This window comes from Engystomops pustulosus, chromosome 10, assembly GCF_040894005.1.
Source record: "Engystomops pustulosus chromosome 10, aEngPut4.maternal, whole genome shotgun sequence".
Classification (NCBI taxonomy): Eukaryota; Metazoa; Chordata; class Amphibia; order Anura; family Leptodactylidae; genus Engystomops; species Engystomops pustulosus.
In genome coordinates this window covers 29568807-29591932 of record NC_092420.1, presented here as the reverse complement: position 1 = coordinate 29591932, position 23126 = coordinate 29568807, and the positions used below count along the sequence as shown (strand labels likewise).

Genomic DNA, 23126 nt, shown 5'->3' with positions numbered 1-23126 from the left:
GCGTTAAAAAGGGCACTAGGAGCTGCTTACTAAAGTACCAAAGCGGTCCGACGTATTCGTGAGGGGGCGGTCCGAGGAGCTGCCTCTTACCCGGACCACCCCGCTCACTCCATAGGCCAGCGGTGTCTGCCGCGCATCACGCGGCAGTCACCACCCCTAATCCCGCCCCCTCATGAATACGCCGGACCGCTTTGAGAGCAGTCCAGCGTTTCTAGTGTACAGCACAGCGGTGTTTGTTACCGTTACCGTACTTTTGTAAGCAGCTCCTAGTGCCGTTTTTGAGGGTGACAGGTCCTCTTTAACAAAAAAAATGTATGGTATTTACATGAAAAACAATACAAATATGGTCGTGTCACCTTATGAGGCACTGAAAACAACCTGAGGTGCACGGAGAAAGGGAGGAAACCGCATCGGCCAATAGTGTGAATATGATCCAAGGGAAGAAATTGACTCCTCCAGCACACAAAAAAATATGGTAAAAAGTCTTGGTTTCTTTATATAATCCAATAATAGCGTATGGAAAGTAGGTTTACCTCCTTTTTACACTATTATTGAATTTTATCTTGATAAAGGAAACAAGATTTACTAAGAGTACATTTTTTCCCTGACAAAGCGTTCCCTGGTGAAAGTGAAAGGCGAAGTCATGTCCTTCAACTCATTTTTTTCATTCAAACTTTTTTTTTACTGACAGGGAAAATAATTTTTTGGTATATACATCTCCTTCATACATTGAGCCAGCACCTGCCTGGTCATGTTTTTACTCACCACACTCTATGAGGGAAAATATATTGATAAGTCACTGCCGAGGCGCAGAGAAGTCCTGTGGTGTGGGGCTTTATATGTGTAAGGACTTGGTGCTAAAACCTCCCTCTGTAAATTGCTGACTGTGACAGAAAGCTGAAGCTGAGCATTACCTATCTGTCACGGGTTCCTCAGCCAAAATAGAGTTATTTCCTAGAAGTATTTTACCCATGTGAACAGACCCATGTAAATGCTCTGGTGTATTCTGAGCTGATATCTGTGTTACTCCATGTTCATGCTCAATGGGGAACATGTACCTTTCTATTGGCTTTGTGCTCTGGCTTTTTTTTTTTTTTTCTGCTGGTCATACATGTCTTTCCTTTTTAATACTTCTCTGTAAGGTCTAATTCAGACGGACGTGTGCACATGTCAGTGCGCCGGAGAGAAGGAGGCATGAGCGCTTCTCCCCCCTCCCCTCTCCATAGAGAAGAGCAGGTCCGGCAGCGTAACATGGCATGGTATAATAACAATCTTTATTTATATAGCGCCAGCAAATTCCGCAGCGCTTTACTAATCATAGGGGACGTATACAAATATAATATTACATTACAGTGTACAAACATCGTTAAAAAACCACGCGTGTCTGCGTGAAAAAAATGGGTCAGAGTGCAAGGCAAGTTCTGCTCGTCAAAAGCACGCGCAGAATATGTGAGTGAAAAACGCAAGTGTAGAAGGGGCCTAACAGGCGGACTGCGCATGTAGGAAGTTTGAAACCGAAGAGCTTGATGGTTTTTGCAACTTTTTCAAAGTTTTCCCAATTTTTTGGACTGACTTTCATTTCTTAACCCGTTAAAGGGGACCTACCACCACATATCTACCTATAAAGGTAGATCGGGTGGTAGGTACATCTATAGGACGTAAGGATAGCCCTTTTAAGGGCTAATCCTCACGTCCCCACAATCTTTTGCTAACTTTTATTTGGCAAATATGTACATTTTTTAAAGTGGCTACTTTGGTGTGGAGCAGCCGGAACTTAGGCTACACAGCGCGGCTACTCCATGCCCCAGTAGCCTCCTTGTACCTCCTACCAAAAATCTTCTACCAAAAAGCTCCTCGTAGCTGCGCGCCCTCGTCCGAGTATCCCGCCGTCTGTGCATGCGCAGTGGCTCCAGCTTCGGAGCAGCGACCGCGCAGCCGCAGGCCTGATGTTCTGCGCATACAGTAGCCTTTTATTTGCCAAATAAAAGTTAGCAAAAGATTGTGGTGGTAGGTTCCCTTTAACGACCTGGCCCTTTTATGTTTTTTCATTTCCATTTTTCACTCCCCAACTTTTTTTTTACACGTAAAGAGCTGTGTGACGGCTTGTTTTCTGGGTAACAAATTGCACTTTATAGTGATGGTATTGAATATTCCATGCCTCGATGTGGGAAGCAGGAAAAAATTCCAAATGGTGAAAAATTTGCGCCATATTCTTGTGGGCTTGGATTTTACAGCTTTTACTGTGCGCCACAAATGACATGTCTACTTTATTCTTTGGGTCAGTACGATCACAGTGACAACAAATTTGTATAGGTTTTATAATGTTTTCATACATTTACAAAAAATAAAACCTCCTGTACAAATTTTTTTTTATTTTGCCATTTTCTGGCACTAATAACTTTTTCATACTTTTGTGTACAGAGCTGTGGGTGGTGTAATTTTTTTTGTGACTTTTGATGACGTTTTTAATTCTATCATTTTTTATATTTTTCAAAATGGCAAAAAAGTGCGACTTTGTTCGACTTTTCGTAATTTTCCATTACGGGGTTAAACATAGCGAAAAACTGTTATTATATATTGATAGATCGGGCATTTTCACTGTTTATTTATATCAGTTCTAGGGAAAGGGGGGTGATTTGAGTTTTCACTTATTAAACTGTGATGTGAAAACCTTTTCTGGTGACTCTTGAAGCTCAAGAGAAGCCGAGAGTGTGCAAAGCAGTAATCAAAGCAAAAGGAAGAACCTAGAATAAGTCATATTTTCAGTAGTTTCACACTTTTTTGTTAAGTATATAATTCCACATGTGTTAATTCATAGTTTTGATGCCTTCAGTGTGAATCTACAATTTTTATAGTCATGAGAATTCAGAAAACTCTGAATGAGAAGGTGCGGCCAAACTTTTGGTCTATACTGTGAAACGTAACCAAGTCTGCTGCCATTTAAAACTTGGTCACTCCTAGAAAACTAGTCCTTTCATTATCTTTTTAGTCATTGTTATATCCTGTTGTCATTATTTGTCATTTTGTTTCCTTACTTTATTAATTTGTGTCTTGTAGTGTTTGACAAAGGCCCATGTTGGGGTGAAACGTCATTGACTGATTATTAGATCGCACTCTGATATGAATACATTTACACTTGGCATCATACCAAAGGAGAGCTTGGATTACCGTATACACCCGAGTATAAGACCCCTATTTTTACCACCAAAAACTGGGAAAAACTATTGACTAGAGTATAAGCTGAGGGTGGGAAATGCATTGGTTACAGACCCTCCCCCCCCCCCATATATAGCTAGCAAGCCCCCAGTAGTATAGCCTGCCAGCCCTCATGTAGTATACAACCAGCCAGCCCCAATGTAGTATACAGCCAGCCCCCATGTAGTATACAGCCAGCCAGCCCCTGTCAGCGCGCCCCGTCTTCTTTCTTCTCCGCGGCTCCTCTTCTTTCTTCTCTCATGGACGCGGCCATGTTTTCTTCTAGCAGGCGCATCTAAGACCCGGCCACTGCTGACGTCATAGTATGCTCGGCCAGGAAGAAAACATGGCCGTGTCATAACTGTTCTACTTGTCAATGGCAAACAATCAGAGCTCAACTTTCATTTTCCCCACAGCTGAGCTCGGATTAGTTTCCATGGGTAACTAGAATAGCTTTAACCTCAGCCACTTCTGATAAGTCTATGAATACCGTGATGATGATCAGATCACACACATTTCTTCAACTTTATTATGGCTGCAGAAATAAGTCTGGAGAAATGCACTTGTATTACGCTTGTGTGGATCTGGTCTAAGATAATAGGATAAATTAGTGGAAAATCCTAAAGCATGATTATAAAAAATAAATATTTATTTCATTTATGATTTGTACATTGTAAAGTATCAGGATTGGTCTTTTGCGTTCAGTAAGGCTTTTTCCTCATACATTCTCTCTGACTGGCGTCTTCTGTACACGTCATCTGAAACGAGATCATAAATATGTAAATTAATATGACAGAGGTATAACAGAATACTAAAGGCATAGCTAAACTGCATTGGAAAACATGAACTGCAATGGTACCCTAGTGGTGTTCAGAGCCCTCTATGTCTTGTAGGGTTGTCCAGAGGTTAAAAAACATGGCTGCTTTTTTTCCAAAGTCCCTCTCCTGACTGTGGATAATGCATGGTATTACAACTAAGCTCCATTAATTACTATATAAGTGATCTGCAATACCAGCACAAACCTTGGTCAGGAAGAAAGTAGCTTTTCAATCTATGGACAACCCAATCATCTTAATCATCTGACCAGCGGGCTTGAGGTGGGCCCCAATTATTTAGAGGGTCTGTCACTTGCACCAGAATGAATTGCACCAGGGTACATGGTCATTCTGCCACTTCCCCTTTTCAGCGAAAGGGCCTAACTTGCTGATCAGTGGGGGTCTTAGTGATGGGACCCTCACAGATCATGAGAACGGGGGGCCAATGTACCGCTCGTCGCTCCCCGAGAGAAGAGCAGCTGGTAGTCTCTGTCAGCTCCATAGAGATGAATGGGTCAGCCATGTGCAACCAGCTTCTCCGCTCATCTTGGGGAGCGACAAAGGGTCTGACGGGGGGGGGGGGGGGGGGGGGGGGAGGGGTACATAGGACCCCTCTTTCTTCTGATCTGTGGGGGTCTCATCACTGTGGGGGTCATCACTTGTTTTGTGGGAACACCCCTTTAATTGCTTCTGTTTTAACTTGTTTCCTGTATAAAAGAGGTTTACCCAAACACTCACACTCCAACCTAAAAATTACAGACTTCTCCACTCCACTTGCAAAATCTGCCTGGGATCAAATACTTATTTCGGGCCACAGTAGATACTTGGGACAACCACTTTAACAAAGTATGCTGGAATAAGCCCATCCACCGGCTATGAGCTTTACACTACTAGTTCACTAGGAGGTGTACAGTTCTTGAATAAGGTAAAATCTGTGTTAGGAGCTTATATATATTTTCTGGTTTCTGGTACAAATTTTGATAAACTGGTAATGCTACAGATGGCGCCGCTCTCTCCTCCCCTTATGCACAAACTTTACAGAAACGTACTGTGCACAGTGTAAATGCAGCAATAGTGTGCTGAAAAGTGCAACTTTTTTTTATATATATTTGGGTTAAAATCTGTAATACATACTCTCCACAATGTTTCTAGAAAAAAGGACGACCACGTTACTTACAAAATGTTTCTTTACCAATGCGCACATTGATCATAAACCACTCCATGGCTCCTCCAAGGACAAAGAAGAAAGGTAAGAAGCGGTACATGCCAAATCTCCGCTTCCCTGGGACCATATCCATCAGGGATCTAATTGTGCTCTTAGCCGTCATCTCCGGGGATCTATAAGGAAAGAAACTGATTCCCTCACACTTGTATAACACACTGACATCTTCACATAGAGAAGAAAAGCGCAATACTTGTACTGTAGGGGTGCTTATAAATGTCCTGGACCCCTGTAACGTTTGGACGGTCACATCCCCCAGGATTGCATAGAATGAAACCCATGTATGAAGACTGACTAATTATACATCAGTCTGGGGCTGGAGCAGAATTTAGCTTCATCCTGCACCCATTATCTGACGCTTGTTCCCAACCAGCTTTCCCTCCTGACTTCCTCATACACAATTGGATTGGCCAAAATTGCAAAAGAAATCTGTCTAGATGGCCCTCGCAGTGGTCTATTCCCTCCAGAACTAAATAACTGGGCAGTGAAATTCCATCTTACCCCAATCCTTATAACCCCATCTGATTAGGGGGGTAATAAAACCTCAGAAACATTATATGGTCAGCTGAATAAGCGCGATTTATACCTAATGTGTATAAGCTACAAGGCACTGAGCCAATGGCCATCTCTTCATTGCTCCTCTCCTCCCAGCAGGCTCAATAATCACTAACACATGATGATAATGGAGGATTTATCACTGTGCATTATTACACTATTATTACATGGGCTCAATGAGGGACCTGGCAGGGTCAGGGGGATATATATATATACATATATATCTCCCTCTTCTATCCTGCACCGGCTCTTGGCTACCACTAGGGGCGCTGTACTAGGTTATGTCCTATGTAGTGCAGCACCGTCCTGCACCGTGAGAGTGCACAGTGTGTACATGGCTACACTACACGCCCTCTCCTGTGGGTGGCGCTGTGTCTTACCTTACTATCCGCTCCAGCCCCGTCCTCTATCTCCTCGTGTTAGACGACCATTCAGATCTCACACAAGGTCGGAGCAAACATCACCTTTCCCGGGGTACATACGGAATGAAGAACAAACATGAAGTAACCCGAAGAAGGAAGGCGGGACTGGACAGAAGTAACTATCCCTGGGAGAGACTAGCTCTGGAGCATGCGCAGTGTGACTATGGCTGGCTACGGGAGAAGTGATTGGTCCTGCTGCTCGGAGCCTCTCATGGTGCAGCTCTGTAGTGTGTGCCAGTCATAGATAACGCAGTAATGCAATGCCAACCAGGTGCCAACAAATGCCCACACGTGTCCAACATTCACCATTATGTGTGCCATTCACATAAACTTATACACTTTCGCCACTTCGTGTGTGCCACGGAAATGTCACCCCTAAGCCACGCCTTTTGTCCCGCCCCTTACCCACTTACTGTACAATTCCCCATCAGTGCCACCCCCATATCCCCCTAACATTTTGGCTTCCACATTTTCAGGCCCCCTTTATATTATAGCTCCTCCTGAACCTCCCCATCATAGTGTTCCCCAACCAGAAGCTCCTCTTACTGTGCTCCCCCAACAGCTTCCCATCATAATGTGTCCGCCCCAGCATAGTTCCCCCTCCCCCAACAGCTCCCCATCAAAGTCTGCCTGCCAGCAGCTCCCCATCAGAGTGTCCCTCCCCAGAATCTCCCCATCATAATCTGCCCCTTCAGTGCCCCCAGGAGCTCCCCATCATAATCTGCCCCTTCAGTGCCCCCAGGAGCTCCCCATCATAGTGTGCCCACCTCTAGCAGCTCCCCATCACAGTGTGCCCCCCAGTAGTTCCCCATCATAGTGTGCCCCCCTACAGCTACCCATCATAGTGTGTCCCCCCAACAGCTCCCCATCATAGTGTTCCCCACAGCAGCTCCCCATCATAGTGTCCCCCTCCAGCAGTTCCCCATCACAGTGTGCCCCCCAGTAGTTCCCCATCATAGCGTGCGCCCCAACAGCAACCCATCATAGTGTGTCCCCCTAGCAGCTCCGCATCATTGTGTGACCCTCCAGCAGTTCCCTATCACAGTGTGCCCCCCAGTAGTTCCCCATCATAGCGTGCACCCCAACAGCAACCCATCATAGTGTGTACCCCCAGCAGCTCCCCATCATTGTGTGACCCTCCAGCAGCTCCCCATCATATACTGTCCACCCCCTGCAGTTCCCAATCACAGTGTGCCCCCCTCCAGCTGTTCCCCATTATAGTGTGCCCCCAGAAGCTCCCCATCATAGTGTGCCCCCCTAAAAGCTCCCCATCAAAGTCCCCCAGCAGCTCCCCATCATAGTGTGCCCACCTAGCAGCTCCCCATCTTAGTCCCCCCAGCAGCTCCCCATCATAGACTGCCCACCCCCAGCAGTTCCCCATCACAGTGTGCCCCCAGCAGCTCCCCATCATAGTGTGTCCCCAGAATCTTCCCATCATAGTGTGTGTGTCCCAGCATCTCCCCATCACAGTGGGACCCCTTTAGCAGCTCCCCAAAATAGACTGCCCACTCCAACAGTTCCACATCATATTGTGCCCGAAACACCTCCCCTTCATAGTGTGCCCCCCAGCAGCTCCCTATCACAGTGTGCCCCTCCAGCAGCTTCCCTTCAAAGACTGCCCACCCCCAGCAGTTCCCACCTCTGTGGGCCCCCCTCCAGCGGCTCCCCATCATAGTGTGCCCCCCAACAGCTCCCCATCGTTTTGTGTGTCCCCCAGCAGTTCCCCATCATAGTGTGCCCCTCCAGCATCTACCCATCACAATGGGGCTCATTTACTAAAGGTCTGAATCGCGCATTTTCATCGGGTTTCCGATTTGCGCCGAAATCCCCCGGGATTTTGGTGCACGCGGTCAGATTGTGGTGCTTCGGCGCCGGCTTTCATGCGGCAGAAATCGGGGGGTGTGGCCGTCAGAAAACCCAACGGGTTTTTAAAAATTTTTTAAAAATTGTGTCGCAAGAATAGCACTCACATACACCGGGACGAAGAAGGTGAACTCCGGCGGACTTCAGCGCAGCAGCGACACCTGGTGGATATCGGGCGCACGGACCTTAGTGAATCCAAAGCTCTTAATCAATGTCGGACAACGCGCCACAGGATCGCAAATGGACTGGGTAAGTAAATGTGCCCCAATGTGTCCCTTCAGCAGCTCTCCATCATAGTGTGCCACTCCAGCAGCTCCCTATCATAGTGGGTCCCCCCGCAGTTCTCCATCATAGTGTGCCCCCCCCCCCAGCAGCTCCCCAACATAGACTGCTCACTCCCGGCAGTTCAATATCACAGTATACCCCCTCAAGCTGTTCCCCATCATAGTGTGCCCCCCAGCAGCTCCCCATCATAGTTTGCCCCTTAGGAGCTCCCCATCATCCCATCATAGTCCCACCAGCAGCTCCCCATCATAGTATGCCCACCCTCATCGGTTTCCCATCACAGTGACCCCCCCAGCAGCTCCTAATCATAGTGTTCCTCCCTCCAGCATCTACCCATCATAGTGCGCCACCCCAGCATTTCCCCCATCATAGTGTGTGTCCCAGCAACTCCCCATCATAGTGTGTGTCTCAGCAGCTCCCCATCATAATTTGCCCCCCAGCAGTTCCCCATCATAGAGACCCTCCCCAGCTGCTCTCCATTGCATTGTGCCCCCCTCTAGCAATTTCTTATCATAGTAAGTTCCCCAGAAGCTCCCTATCATAGTGTGCCCCCCTCCAAAAGCTCCCCATCATAGTGTTCCCCCCTCCCCAACAGCTCCTCTTCTTACTGTACCCATCTAGTAGCAGCAGGTATGTGCCTCGTGGAGGAGGAGGAGCGGGGCTACATGTGAAGCAGAACAGGAGGAGCACAGGGAAGCTCCCCATCATAGTATGACCCCCCAGAAATTCCCCATAATAGTATGCCACCCTCCAGTAGTTCCACATCATAGTCCCCCAGAGCAGTTCACCATTATAGTGTGCCCCCCTCCAGCAGTTCCCCATCATAGTGTGCCCTTCTTCAGTAGTTCCCCATCATATTCCCCCACTAGAAATACCTGAGCGATGGACGCGTACTTGACTTGGTGCTTCGCCCATTACAGAGGACAGGATCTCTGTTCTTGCAATCAATGGTGATCCCAGTAGTCAGACCCCTCACCCCCACACCCCAACAATCAGATCCACAGGATAGGGGAAAACAATCAAACTTGGTAGAACTCCTTTAGAGGTAGAAAACTTAATAAAGATATTTTGCTCATTGTGTGTACGGGATTATCATCAATCCTATACACTACAAAGCTCCCATAATACACTGCAGATTTGCTTAGCGGAAATTCCGGTAAGTGTCAGCTATTTTCTAGTTTTCTAGAAGTGCTGGGAGATATCACCAGAGGCTTATGGAGATTCACACTTTCAAGTATGGGTGAGTATTGTAGTGCAGAGTGTCGCACTACAATGATATTAGAGGTTTGTTAGTAGCAGCAGGACTGTGAAAAACACATTTGTAGTCCAGGAATGTAGCTGGACTTGGAGCACTAGTGGAGTGTATTATTTCTGCATTCAAACTGCTTCCCAGCCCATCCACTGTGCTGTAATATCTAACCAGAATCCCACTTCTGCTCTTAGTCAGGTCAGAAGGGAGGAGCAGTGATGCGCTCAAGGACTAGATCTCACACTACAGTGCACTCTAGTGCTGCAAGTCCAGCTACATTCCTGGAATATATAATATAGCAATCCTACTGCTACTAACTACAAACACAAAGATATGGTTACATAGCTCTCCGGGGATAATAATCAGGCTCAGTTCCATCATTTGGCCCAATCTTTAGTTATTTGAAAGCCAATAGCAGGAGCCGTCACATACAGTGAAAATCAATTGCAACTCTTTCCAGTGACAATATGAAGGTATAAGGAAAAGACTTGCTCATGTTCTGTGTGCTCCTGGTTTTTGATCAAAATAACTGATGCAAATAACTGATGACCTAATAGAGAAGTAACACCGGGTGTAGCTTCATATCATCAGAACTGCTGAAAGACCCTTTAAACTATTTTCTTTCATACTAAAACAAAAATGAAGAGGACACACGGAGATTTCTAATGTCATTTTTATTGTTCCCTATGTCTAATGTCTTTGATCCAGAAGAAGGCAAAAAACCTGGACATCATTTTCAGTCTCAGGAAAAAATTCCTTCTTGACCCCAGGAAAAGGCGATCGGTTCTGAAACCCTGGATCACGACTATAATATAGTAATTTTTATTACTACAGGCAGTCCCCGGGTTACGTACAAGATGGCGTCTGTAGGTTTGTTCTTAAGTTGAATTTGTATGTAAGTCGGAACTGTATATTTTATCAGTGTAATCCCAGCCAGAACCTTTTTGGTCTCTGTGACAATTGGATTTTAAAAATGTTGGGTTGTCATAAGAATCAGGAATAACAATAAAGCTTCATTACAGACACCTGTGATAACTGTTACAGCTGATTATTGTAGCCTGGGACTAAAGTACAGTAAATTACCAACATCCAGAGGTCCGTTTGTAACTAGGGGTCATATGTTAGTCGAGTGTTCTTAAGTAGGGGACCGCCTGTATTAAAATTACTAAAACTGCACTATTGTTACTGCTCTATATTGTTCTAGATCTATGGTTTAAGTTTGAATTAAATCCCTAAACTTAAATTTTTTGATTCAAAAGAAGGCAAAAAAAAGGGAACACGGGGAAAAATTCCTTCCTGACCCCTGGAAATGGTGGTCGGTTCTGAAACCCTGGATCAAATGTATTATTATTACTTATGTGATTATATTATACTAGTCTGTCCCTATTGTATATACAGGCGGTCCCCTACTTAAGAACACCTGACTTACATACGACCCCTAGTTACAAACGGACCTCTGGATTTTGGTAATTTACTGTACTTTAGTCCTAGGCTACAATAAACAGCTGTAACAGTTATCAATTATGCCTGTAATTAAGATTTATTGTTTATCCTGGTTCTTATGATAATCCAACATTTCTAAAATCCAATTGTCACAGAGACCAAAAAAATTTTGACTTGGGTTACAATAATAAAGTATACGGTTCCGTCTTACATACAAACTCAACTTAAGAACAAACCTACAGAACCCATCTTGTATATAACCCAGGGACTGCCTGTATTGGGGGGAATTTATCTCGGCTTTTACACCTGAATACCAGTGTACAAGCCGTGACTTAGCAGAACCGGGAATTGTAGATAATGCCCCCTCTACGCCATTTGGACGAGGAGGGGGCGGTGCTGGACAGTGCAGGGGGCCAGCAGCAGATTCAGGCACAGGTAATATGTTTTATTACTATCCTACTTTTACTTCCTATGATTATATTTGTATTGTTATTATGAAATAATTAAAATTATCACTAAATTATTACTATATTTTTTCATTTTTTTCCTACTACAATATTGCTATTTTATTATTACTATGTTTTTATTACTATACTATTACTATTTGTCTACTGCTATAACATTACTATTATTATGACTATATTTTTTCAGTGTTCTTTTCCTTTTTTGTTACTATATTATCACTATCATAATGACTACATTATTACCATGATTCAGTAATAATATATTATTATTGTATTCTATTAAAAATATTGCTATATTATTACTAAGGTTTTTTTATGTCTATATTTTTTTTACTACTATAATAATTACTATTTCCCCCCCTTTTTACTATATTACTATTATTATTATTATGACTATTTTATTATTAAAATGACTATATTACCATTGTTATAACATTACTAGTATATATTTTAACTATATTATTACTATTCTTCTGACTACAATATTTAATCTTTATTATTACTACTACATTATAATAATAATAATTAATTATTATTGTTATAACTCTATTATTATAGATATTACTAATTATCTTACAGCAGCCATCTTGCACTGATGAAATGGTGGCTGCCTGGGAGCAGGATCTTCAGCCAGGATCTTCTCTGGTGGTTCAGTAATAATCGGCCGGTGTTGTGTTGCCTCATCCTGCTTCTTCTTGGGGGCTCTGTTTCCTCTTCAGAGTCTTCCTCCCTTTTCCTCTTCTTCACCTTTATTTCCATGAAGGATGGGCGCCCTTCTTCCTCATCCGGGGCAGCACAGAGCTCCCTGACCATGGCCGCTCTTAATAACAGAGTCCTGTCCATGGCTCTTGCTCTAGGAGGTTCCTCTTCTTTTTGTCCTTCCTCTTCTTCTTTTCCAAGGAATTGCTGTTGGGCTGCAGTATTGGTCGGCATCAGTCGTTGAGCAGAGGAGATGGAAGGAGTCCAGCGCAGACGGCCGGGCTTCTCAGAAGCTCTTCTGGTGGGATGCTGGCGTAGACTGAAGAGGAAGCAAAACAAAATATCGGATGTTAGACTGATAACATCTCCATAGAAGAGGTCCTCAATATTAGATTCATGGGGGTCTTGCACCCAGCACCCCCACAGAACAGCGCCGTTCTCTATGTAGTGCTGAGACCAGCTGAACTGCAGTGACTCAGTCCAGCCACTACACAGAGAATAGCGCTGTCTGCTTCCTGTTTATCAGCTGATCTGAGGGGGGGGGCTTGGTGTTCATTGCCTGATATTGATGATCCTAGCAAAGTCTACTGCCAGTCCTCTTACAGGATCCATAGTCGGGATAATATCCAGCGTCAATTCTTCTCTCTTTGTCTCCAAAAACAAAATAAAAGTTCAGTAAATGTGAGATGTTTGCCTTTGTCTTGTATTGTGAACACTGAAGCTGGTGATGGGGAAGAGGACTAGACTCGTCTATCAGCGGCCTCCATTGAATGACACAACACATGACACAGGAAACTGACATAATGGTGGTGACATGAACAGCACTGGTCAATGGGGGGGCGCTGATGGACCGGTCTGGTCTACTGCCCACCTAATTTTGGGGATTGTACTGTATACAGGGGTCCCCAGCTGCACTAAAACTGCAATAACTATACATGATTGAGTATTTGGGGGTGTAAGGATAAAGTGGCACCCCCAAACCCCCCACCTCTAATACATTACTCATCCAGCACCGACCTGAAACTGAAGGTAACTGATTTTTTTTCCTGGTTCGAAACCAATCACTGCAATCCTATTGGATGTTTGTTCATACTGTTGCTATGGTGACAGATGCAGCAGAATATTTAAAGGGACATGACACTTTTTTTTCAGTAGAGTAGATTTTAATGGATCTTTCCTTTTCCATTATTTAAAACATCAAGGGATACAGAAAGAATCTGCTGGGTGATTATTAGGTTTCTCTATTTATTAACATACTCAGTGCTGCACCAGCCATGTGGGAAGTGGAGCATTTTGCATCAGGTGGGAGGCACTGCGGGGCCACTTCTTTTCACTGATTCTTTGTTTTTGGTAAGGGCCATACTGCTATGCAGCAGAAAGGCTAGGGGCCCCCTGACAGATAGTAACATTGCCTGGCAGGCCCCATTGACTATGGTGTGTGCCCATCATAGGGCCCTATACTGTAACCAGACAAAATACATCAAACTTTTCATCCGACAGACGCCTCCAGGACATGGGCTACAAGTGTCGCCTTCCATGTGTCATCCACTCCTGACCAATAGACAACACCAGGAGCGTCTTATCTGGGCCAAAGGGAAAAGAACTGGATTAGTTCTCACTGGTCCAGGGTGTTATTTTCTTTTTTTAAAAGTATTTATTTTTGCAATTTTTGAAATTTTATACAATTATAATAAACAAAACCAAAAAACAAGATTGTCTGTCACATATTTCCTTCCCCCCATTACAGGATTATTATACAACAGCCATGGTAACAGTCAGGTTCTTGCTGCGTTTCAAAACTAACTGAGGGATATTACACAGTAAATGACAGCAGATACTGTAGCCAGACATCTTGATACAACACAAATAACTATTGACACATAGACAATCAGTCACACACACACACACACACCAGCACGCTCAGTCTCCTTCATCATGGAGAGGAGTATATATCACACGTGATTATAAGGCTGTATGGGGAGTCGCGCACCATCTGGACCAGATGCGATCAAACTTCTGGGGACACTTCCTGTTGGCATACAGGGACCGGTAGTGGGGAATGACGCTGTTAATAAGTAGTATCCATCTTTTTAATGGAGGGGGCTCCTGGTCCTTCCAGGTCATCACCACCACTTTTCGGGCGTAGTATAAGACAAACCTAAAGAAAATTTTGTCATAGTGGCCATTGACAACTTCATTTATGATGCCGAGGAGACACACAGAGGGAGACAGTAAGCGTGGGAATTCAAAGTGTAAATTTAGGAACTCCAGCACTCCGGACCAGAAGACATGAACCCTAGGGCAGGACCAGACACAATGCAGGAAGGATCCGACTTCAGCCCGACAGCGAAAGCAAAGGTCATTGGGCATTGCTCCCATGCGGAATAATCTAGCAGGAGTGAAGTATACTCGATGGAGGAATTTAGATTGGATCAGGAAGTCCCTCGCACTCACTACAGATGTGAAGTAGGACAGTTCGACCTCCCTCCAGTCATCATCCGACAGGTCAGGGATATCCTCACTCCAGCGTTCACAGGCTCTATCAAACGGTCTGGACTTTTGCTCTTGTAGGAGAGCATAGCACTGAGTGAGCGGCTTAGGGAGGTCCGGGGTACTCATCAGAGTCTCTAGTTTGGAGAATTTCACTGTCAGGCTGAAGGAGCCGAATTGGGCTTTGAATGCGTGTCGCAGTTGCGTGTAATGGAAACTGGCCGTATCGGGTACAGTATGTCTCTCCCTTATCTCGTTAAAGCTGAGTAATTCTGCTTCCGGGGATAAGAGCTGGCCTACAAATTTCACCCCCGCCGCCCCCCACATTGTCCAGCCTGGGAGGGAGAGAAAGTGAGAGAGCCACGGATTGAGCCACAATGGAGTCCTAGGCGAGAGAGGGGGAGAGCTACTCGGCTCTACCAGGGATTGTGCCTTACGCCAGCACACCGCTACCGTACGTAGGGGAAGTGGGGTATCAGATGGGGACTTATACCTGTACAGCAGGTTTGTAAGGGCCTCGTAGGAACCTACCAGGGCACCAGCCAGTGCAGTAGCTGCATTACCCATGTCTATATCTATCCACCACTGGGCATATACTAGCTGGGAAGCCAGGTAATAAAGATACAGATCCGGGGCAGCCAGTCCACCCCTAGACTTGGGAGCCTGAAGCAGCGCTAAACTGAATCGTGGGGCACTACTCTGCCAGTAGAAGGACCTGAGAATGCCGTCTATGCGTTTAAATAGGCTCTTAGGAAGCAGTATAGGACAGGCATGGAAAAGGTATAGAAATTTTGGGAGAAAAATCATTTTAAATATGTTAATACGCCCGTACAAAGACAGGGGGAGAGTGGACCAGGCTTTTAGGCGCGATTCCGTTGCAGCTATCAAGGGTGTAATGTTTAACTCCGTATATGCCTGGACCCTGCGTGACACCTGGACTCCCAGATATTTAAAGGTGGACACCACCTGGACTGGGACGGGGAGGGAGTGTACCCCTATATCTGATAAGGGAAAGAGGGCCGATTTGTCCCAGTTAACCCGGAGACCTGAGAACCCCCCGTAGCATTCTATCAGGGACAGAAGGGATTCCAGAGAGGGGCCCACATCCCCAAGGTATACAAGTGTATCATCAGCATAGAGAGATACCTTTTCAATGATAGGACCTCTAGTAATACCCTTAATGCTATCAGAGTGACGGATCGCCACAGCAAGGGGCTCAATGGCAAGTGTAAAGAGGAGGGGAGATAGCGGGCAGCCCTGCCTAGTGCCCCTGGCCATAGAGAGAGTAGGTGAGATATTAAGATTAGTCCGTACCCTAGCCTTGGGATCGTTATACAATAGTTTAACTAATGCTGTAAATCGAGGGCCAAAACCCATTCTAGGCAAAAGGGTCCACAGATATGTCCATTCCACAGAGTCAAACGCCTTACAATTGTCTAAGGACAATATAAACCCAGGGTCTGGAGACCGCTCTGCCTCTGCTATATTCAGGTGTAGTCTTTGTATATTTATGTCAGTTCCCCTCCCTGGCATAAAGCCTGTCTGGTCCGGGTGAACCAAGGATAATATTACTTTATTAAGCCTTGTTGCCAGAATTTTTGCTAGGATTTTAACATCTGAGTTTAGGAGGGAAATTGGGCGGTACGAGTCGGGAAGCAGGGGATCCTTGCCAGGCTTAGGAAGAACTACAATAAGGGCCTCTCGCATGGAGTCAGGGAGGGAACCACTGTCGAGCGCATCGGAGTACAGGCTAAGTAGATGGGGGACCAGAGTCTCACAGTTATCCCTATACCACTCACCTCCCAGCCCATCAAGTCTAGGTGTCTTACCGGGGGGCAACGATTGGATGGCCAGTTCCACCTCCTCCGCCGAGAGCGGGGCATCAAGCTCCGATGACTGTGCCTGTGTGAGCCTCCAAAGTGGAAGACTGTCAAGGAATCTGGAAATCTCGACGGAAGAGGCGGACAATCTGGAGCTGTAAAGAGAGGCATAGAATTCATGAAATACCATGTTTATGGCCCGGGGTTCTGTGATCAGGGTTCCACTACTGTTAAGGATAGAGGGAACGGAAGCACAAGGACGTTCAGCCCGCGATAAATACGCAAGTAGCTTCCCATTTTTATCTCCGAATTCAAAGATGGACGCTTCCCTGGCTAGCAGGCGCTTACTGGTGCGCTCCTTCACTACAGCTAGATGGTTCCTCTGCGCCTGAGCCCAAGTCTTTTTATTCCCCGGAGTAGGTTTCTCTAGATACTCCTTTTCTGCATTCACCAGTGCAGCGGTTAGCCTTTCCTCCTGCGCATTTAAAGACTTCCTATGGCCAGCTACCCCCGACATGAATGCTCCCCGCACCGAGGACTTGTACGAGTCCCAGACTAGAAGAGGATCAGGATGGGTTGAGTGTACGTCCCAGAACTCGCTGTGCGCTGCCCTAACAGTACTCAGGACCGCTGGGGATTGGAGCCAGGCCGGGTGCAGGCGCCATAAGCGGGAGTCGCTGGGGGGGCCTATAAGGAGACTGATGAGCAGGGCGGAGTGGTCTGATGCACTGCGCGGGCAATAGGATACCTGATCAACGTGCTGCATCATATCAGGGGAGACAAAGGCCAGATCAATCCGAGAGAAGCTCTTGTGCACAGAGGAATAGAATGAGTATTCTCTCTCCTGAGGGTGTTTACTACGCCAAACATCGGCGAGATCTAGAGAAGTGAGCCACTCGTTCAGACGGACCGAGCCTGTGTCTAGGCCGCTTGTGCGATCTAAGGAGGGATTAGGGACTGCATTGAAATCACCAATGCAGAGTAACCGGCTTGGAGGCATAGCAGCCGGTTTACTGGAGATTAAGTGCAATACAGCTGGATCAAAGGGAGGGGGGACATAGATAGACGCTATAGTAAAGGTAAAGCCCCACAAGGCGCAATGTACGATCACATAACGGCCAAAGTGATCCGGCGCTACCTGTATGACCTCTATGGGAAGCGCTTTGGATATGAGTATGGATACTCCCCTGGCGTAGACAGAGTAGGAGGAATGATAACCTCTAGCCACCCAGGCCCGCTTCAGAGAGAGGACCTTCTGACCCGTAAGGTGTGTCTCTTGGATACATACAATATGGGGGGCCTGACGCTTAATGACGTCTAACATCAGGGCTCTCTTGAATTTAGAATTAAGTCCCCTCACATTCCAGCTCATTACCTTAATTGAAGACATCTTAGCGGAAGGGAAAGGGGTGTGGGGAAGGAGACGTGAGCAACCAAGCATTCATCCTTTCATACCACAGAGACATAGACAGACAGACAACAGTGAGCATAACAAATATAACAGAACTGAACTAACAATCCCAAGAATACAAACCCCCTGTCTAACACCCTAACAGCAGTAGTGTAGACCTATACCCACTAACAGTCAAATAGTAGAACAGTGGTCCCTAACTCAAGACAAACCTACACCATTTGTCCCGGGACCTTCAACCCTTAATGTATATATGATCAGGAGGTTATTAGGCAGCCATATTTAGAGAGAACCAAAGAGGAGATAGGGGATGGGGGGGGGGGGAGGAGGTAATGGTAACAGGGAGGGGGGGAGGGGAGGGGGAAGGGGGAGGGGAGAGGAGGGGGAGGGGAATAGGGAGAGAATGAAGTGCCATATGTGGCGCACTGGTCGAGATGACCAAACAGAGAACACAAATCAATCACAGGGTACATTTGTGAGGCACGTATTGTGTAAACAAATATTAGAAAACTGTAACAGTGATTTGGGACCCCTAGATAACTATTCAGGACTAAGTCCAGCACTGTCATTGCATATCAGATAAAAGGATATGTGAGTCCAGTCACTCAGGAGGTGCGGGCCTTCCAGCGGGAGCCCGAGGGGCTGCATCAGCCCAGTGAAGTGCTTCGGTTGGGCAGGTGAAGAATCGAGTCTTCTGGCCGTCCACAATTCGGAGCTTGGAAGGATACATCATGGAGTATTTATACCCCTTGTCACGGAGACGGGCACGGACCTCGGTGAATTGTGCGCGTTGTTTCCTGACGGATGCAGAGAAATCAGGGTAGAAGGACACTCTGCTGTTGGCATAGAGAATTTCTCCCTTGGCACGGACCGCCCTGAGGATAGAGTCCCTGTCCCTAAAGTGCAGCAGCCGGGCCAGGAAGGGTCTTGGATTGCCCCCTGGAGGGCCAGGGCGGGATGGCACACGATGGGCCCTTTCCACTGTGAAGAACGGGGAGAAGGTATCTGCAGGCAGCATATTTTTGAGCCAATTTTCAAAAAAGGATACAGGGTCAGACCCTTCCACTTTTTCGGGGAGGCCGACCACTCTGACGTTGTTCCGCCGCAGGCGGTTTTCGAAGTCATCAGCTCTCATCCACCTTGGTGACCAGTTTGGATTGGCATCCGTTTATGGCCGCCAGCACCTCTGCAAATTTGCGATCCAACTCCGTGGCCGAGTCAGACGGATCAGCACCCTCTTCATAGCTTACAAGCTGTGGCGGGCTCTGGGAGCCTTCAAAGAGGGAGGGAGAGGAGTTTGGGGACCCCTGAGGAGAGCAGGGCTGTGTGCGGGAGAATCTCCCTAACTTTTTAGCAGCATTCGACTGTATCTGTGCAAGAACGGCTTGGGATGTGGAGCATTCCTGCGCATCCAGGGGTTCCAGGGACTGGAATGGAGGATCTTCATGGACGGATTCATCATCCGATGGAGGCGCAGACACCCCGGACGCTGCTTTGAGCATTTTAGCCGTCCTCCTCCGGTTACCCATGGCGTCTGGGCAGGGGGGCCAGTGATAAACAATCGAGGAGCCCAGCGTCCAGTAATTAGCAGAGATACAGTCCAAACCCACGTGGAGTATTGCAGCGGCACTGCAAGGGTTAATATAAAACAGAACCCAGGAGCAGGGGATCACTGGGAGTATGGAGGACTCAGTGCTGGGCTGTATAGCTTGGGGTCCCCAGGGCAGAGGTGGGCAGCAGCAGGGGAATTACTTTCCTACCTGGTCCTGGCTCAGTCCAGCAGTGTCAGGGTTAACCCTGCGCGCCTAGGCCTCAGGCAGCGCAGGGGAGTCCCACAATATGGCGCCTCCAGCAGGATGCAGTGCTGGCTGGAGATGTCACGGTGCCTCCGGTGGTGGAAGCGGTGTTTCGGGCTGCAGGGGAGGAGGATGATTTCCCCGGTGATCAGAGCCGCGCTGTGTACCTGCCGCGGTACCGGGCGGCTAGGACCGGGCCGCCGCGCTGGTCACGTGGCCGGCTGCAGGGGGATGCCGGGGAGCGGTGCGGAGTCCACAGCCGCTTCAAAATCGGTGCCGGTGGACAGCGGCAGGTGTGCGGGGCACAGCGGAGCAGGAGGGAGCGGGCACAGGTGAGGGATGGCTGCCTATACGAGGGGATGGAGTGTCGGGTCCCGGGAGCTCCGCGGCGCATGTCCACTCAGTCCGGCATCAGGCCACGCCCCCCGCAGGGTGTTATTTTCATTTGCATTTCATTTGGAAATCAAGGTCCCAGAGTCTGGAGGAAGAGGAGAGGCACAATCCAGGCTGCTTGAGGTCTAGTGTCATCTGGGGGTCCATGCCATGTGCTGGGGTAGGTCTACAGTGTTTTATCAAGACCAAAGTCTACCAGGAATTTTTAGAGCACTTCCGGCTTTCCTCTGCCGATAATCTTTTTGGAGATGGAATTTTCATTTTGACAAACTGGCAGAAGTACCAACACCGTGCGTCACACATGCAGAGTTCAACAGAAATGTGTCGCATTTAATGTTTTTTTTTTTCAACTTACAATTTTTATTAAAGTTTTTCAATTTAACAAATGCAATAGTGATACAGAAGTGACAGTCAGTTCAATCTGGCCTCGCAGGGCCTAGACATATATACATACAGATGATATGCTATATATCTACAAATCCACATGCCTTACATTAAATAGTTTCTTCTTGCCCAATCGACCTTCCAGTGGTACCAATGGAGGCCATTTTATTGCCAATCGTGTTTCGTAGTTAGATAACAAGATAACATGGGAGGTACTTTGGGATAAAGCAAAATATATCACTACTAATAACTACAGGGTAGATAGGGTAGGGATAAACCTGGTGGGGAGGAGGAGAGGGGAACCCATGAGCCTTGGAAAACTTCAGCTTTAAAATGCCGAAGAAACCACTGTAAAGAGTCCGCATTTAAAGGAAACCTACCACTTGTAGTGGCAGGTTTTCGATGGCAATACCGAGCACCAGCTCAGGGTGAGCTGGTGCCGGAGCTTATTTTAGTTAGTGTTTTAAACTTTATAGCCGGCGCAGGCAGGTACGCGCTCGGCGCTTACCGTGCGCGCGGCTACATAGGAAGTGAATGAGAGCCGCGCGCATGGTAATCGCCGAGCGCGTACCTCCATGCGCCGGCTACAAAGTTTAAAAAGCCGGCTAACTAAAATAAGCTCCGGCACCAGCTCACCCTGAGCTGGTGCCCGGTATTGCCATCGGAAACCTGCCACTTCAAGTGGTAGGTTTCCTTTAATGTTAAAGATGCACCAATAAAAAGTCAGTGAAGTGCATGGAGCACCTGATTCATGAAGAACAGTATATAGATAGCCCCTGCATATAACCACTCAGTATATAGATAGCCCCTGCACATGCCCCCACAGTATATAAACAGCCCCAGCATGTGCCCACTCAGTATATAGATAGCCCCAGAATATGACCACTCAGTATATAGATAGCCCCTACACATGTCCCCTCAGTATATAAACAGCCCCAGCATGTGCCCACTCAGTATATAGATAGCCCCAGCATATAACCACTCAGTATATTGATACTCCCTGCACATGCCCACTCAGTATATAGATAGCCCCAGCATATAACCACTCAGTATATAGATAGTCTATGCACATGCCCACTCAGTATATAAACAGCCCCAGCATGTGCCCACTCAGTATATAGATAGCCCTAGCATGTAACCACTCAGTATATAGATAGCCCCAGCACATGCCCACTCAGTATATAGATAGCCCCAGCACATGTGCCCTCAGTATAAAGATAGCCCCAGCATATATCCCCTCTGTATATAAATAGCCCCTGCGCTTGTCCCCTCAGTATATAGATAGCCCCTGCACATGCCCACTCAGTATATACATAGCCAAGCACATGTCCCATCAGTATATAGATTGTCCCAGCATATATTCTCTCTATATATATATAGTTCCTGCACATGCCCACTCAGTAAATAGCTCCAGTACATGTTCCCTTAGTATATAGATTGCCCCAGCATGTACCCACTCAGTATATAGAAAGCTCCTGCACGTTCTCACTCAGTATATAGATAGCCCCAGCATGTGCCCACTTAGTATATAGAAAGCTCCTGCACGTTCTCACTCAGTATATAGATAGCCACAGCATATAACCACTCAGTATATAGATAGCCCCTGCACATGCCCACTCAGTATATAGATAGCCCCAGCACCTGCCCCCACAGTAAATAGATAGCCCCAGCATATAACCACTCAGTATATAGATAGCCCCAGCACATGTGCCCTCAGTATAAAGATAGCCCCAGCATGTGCCCACTTAGTATATAGAAAGCTCCTGCACGTTCTCACTCAGTATATAGATAGCCCCAGCATATAACCACTCAGTATATAGATAGCCCCTGCACATGCCCACTCAGTATATAGATAGCCCCAGCACATGCCCCATCAGTAAATAGATAGCCCCAGCATATAACCACTCAGTATATAGATAGCCCCAGCACATGCCCACTCAGTATATAGATAGCCCCAGCACATGTGCCCTCAGTTTAAAGATAGCCCCAGCATATATCCCCTCTGTATATAGATAACCCCTGCACTTGTCCCCTCAGGATATAGATAACCCCTGCACATGCCCACTCAGTATATACATAGCCAAGCATATGTCCCATCAGTATATAGATAGTACCAGCATATATCCCCTGTGTATATAGATAGCCCCTGCACATGCCCACTCAGTATATAGATAGCCCGAGCACATTTAGACTGTTTTTAGACTCATGGTGGAACTTCATATAGGGCCTGCCTAAATGTAGATCCGTCTTGGGGGGGGGGGGGCTGTGGGTACTGTCAGCCACTTGGGCACCCCTTTTGATTGGAAAATGGGGGCCCTTGAACACAGTCTCACTAGACGCCGCCTGACGGTGGCCCTGCCTGTTACTACCTTATATTATGTAAATTATGTAATAATATCGCTGCTTGATGATTATATTACAGTTTTGCTTATATTTTTATAATCACTGTGGATGTCTATATAATATCTATCTATCTGTTATGTACATGTGAGTATCATGGTAACCGTGATGTAACAAAAGCCATCATGTTCCAGAATATTAGTGATGTCACACAAACTATGATTTCACAATATGAAGGACCTCCAAAGGTTCTGATTCCGTCCAGACCCGCTGAGGGTTA

General features: G+C 46.6%; 1 protein-coding gene across 1 annotated transcript; it reads right to left on the bottom strand.

Moving 5' to 3' along the window:
• Positions 1–3826: 3826 nt before the first annotated feature.
• Positions 3827–6358, bottom strand: UQCC5 (ubiquinol-cytochrome c reductase complex assembly factor 5). Its single transcript, XM_072126979.1, has 3 exons — positions 6168–6358; positions 5188–5348; positions 3827–3953 (listed from the first exon to the last, which is right to left on the bottom strand). The coding sequence occupies exons 2-3, from the start codon at positions 5336–5338 to the stop codon at positions 3877–3879; spliced, it is 228 nt and encodes a 75-aa protein (XP_071983080.1). The 5' UTR covers positions 5339–5348; positions 6168–6358; the 3' UTR covers positions 3827–3876.
• Between the last annotated feature and the right edge of the window lie 16768 nt (positions 6359–23126).

What these genes read in the sequence shown, in the direction of transcription:
- UQCC5 (XM_072126979.1), bottom strand. Translation starts at nt 5,338, where the DNA reads ATGACGGCTAAGAGCACAATTAGATCCCTGATGGATATGGTCCCAGGG. An exon ending in CATTGGTAAAGAAACATTTT is followed by an intron (nt 3,954 to 5,187) that starts GTAAGTAACGTG and finishes ATCTCGTTTCAG; the next exon opens with ATGACGTGTACAGAAGACGC.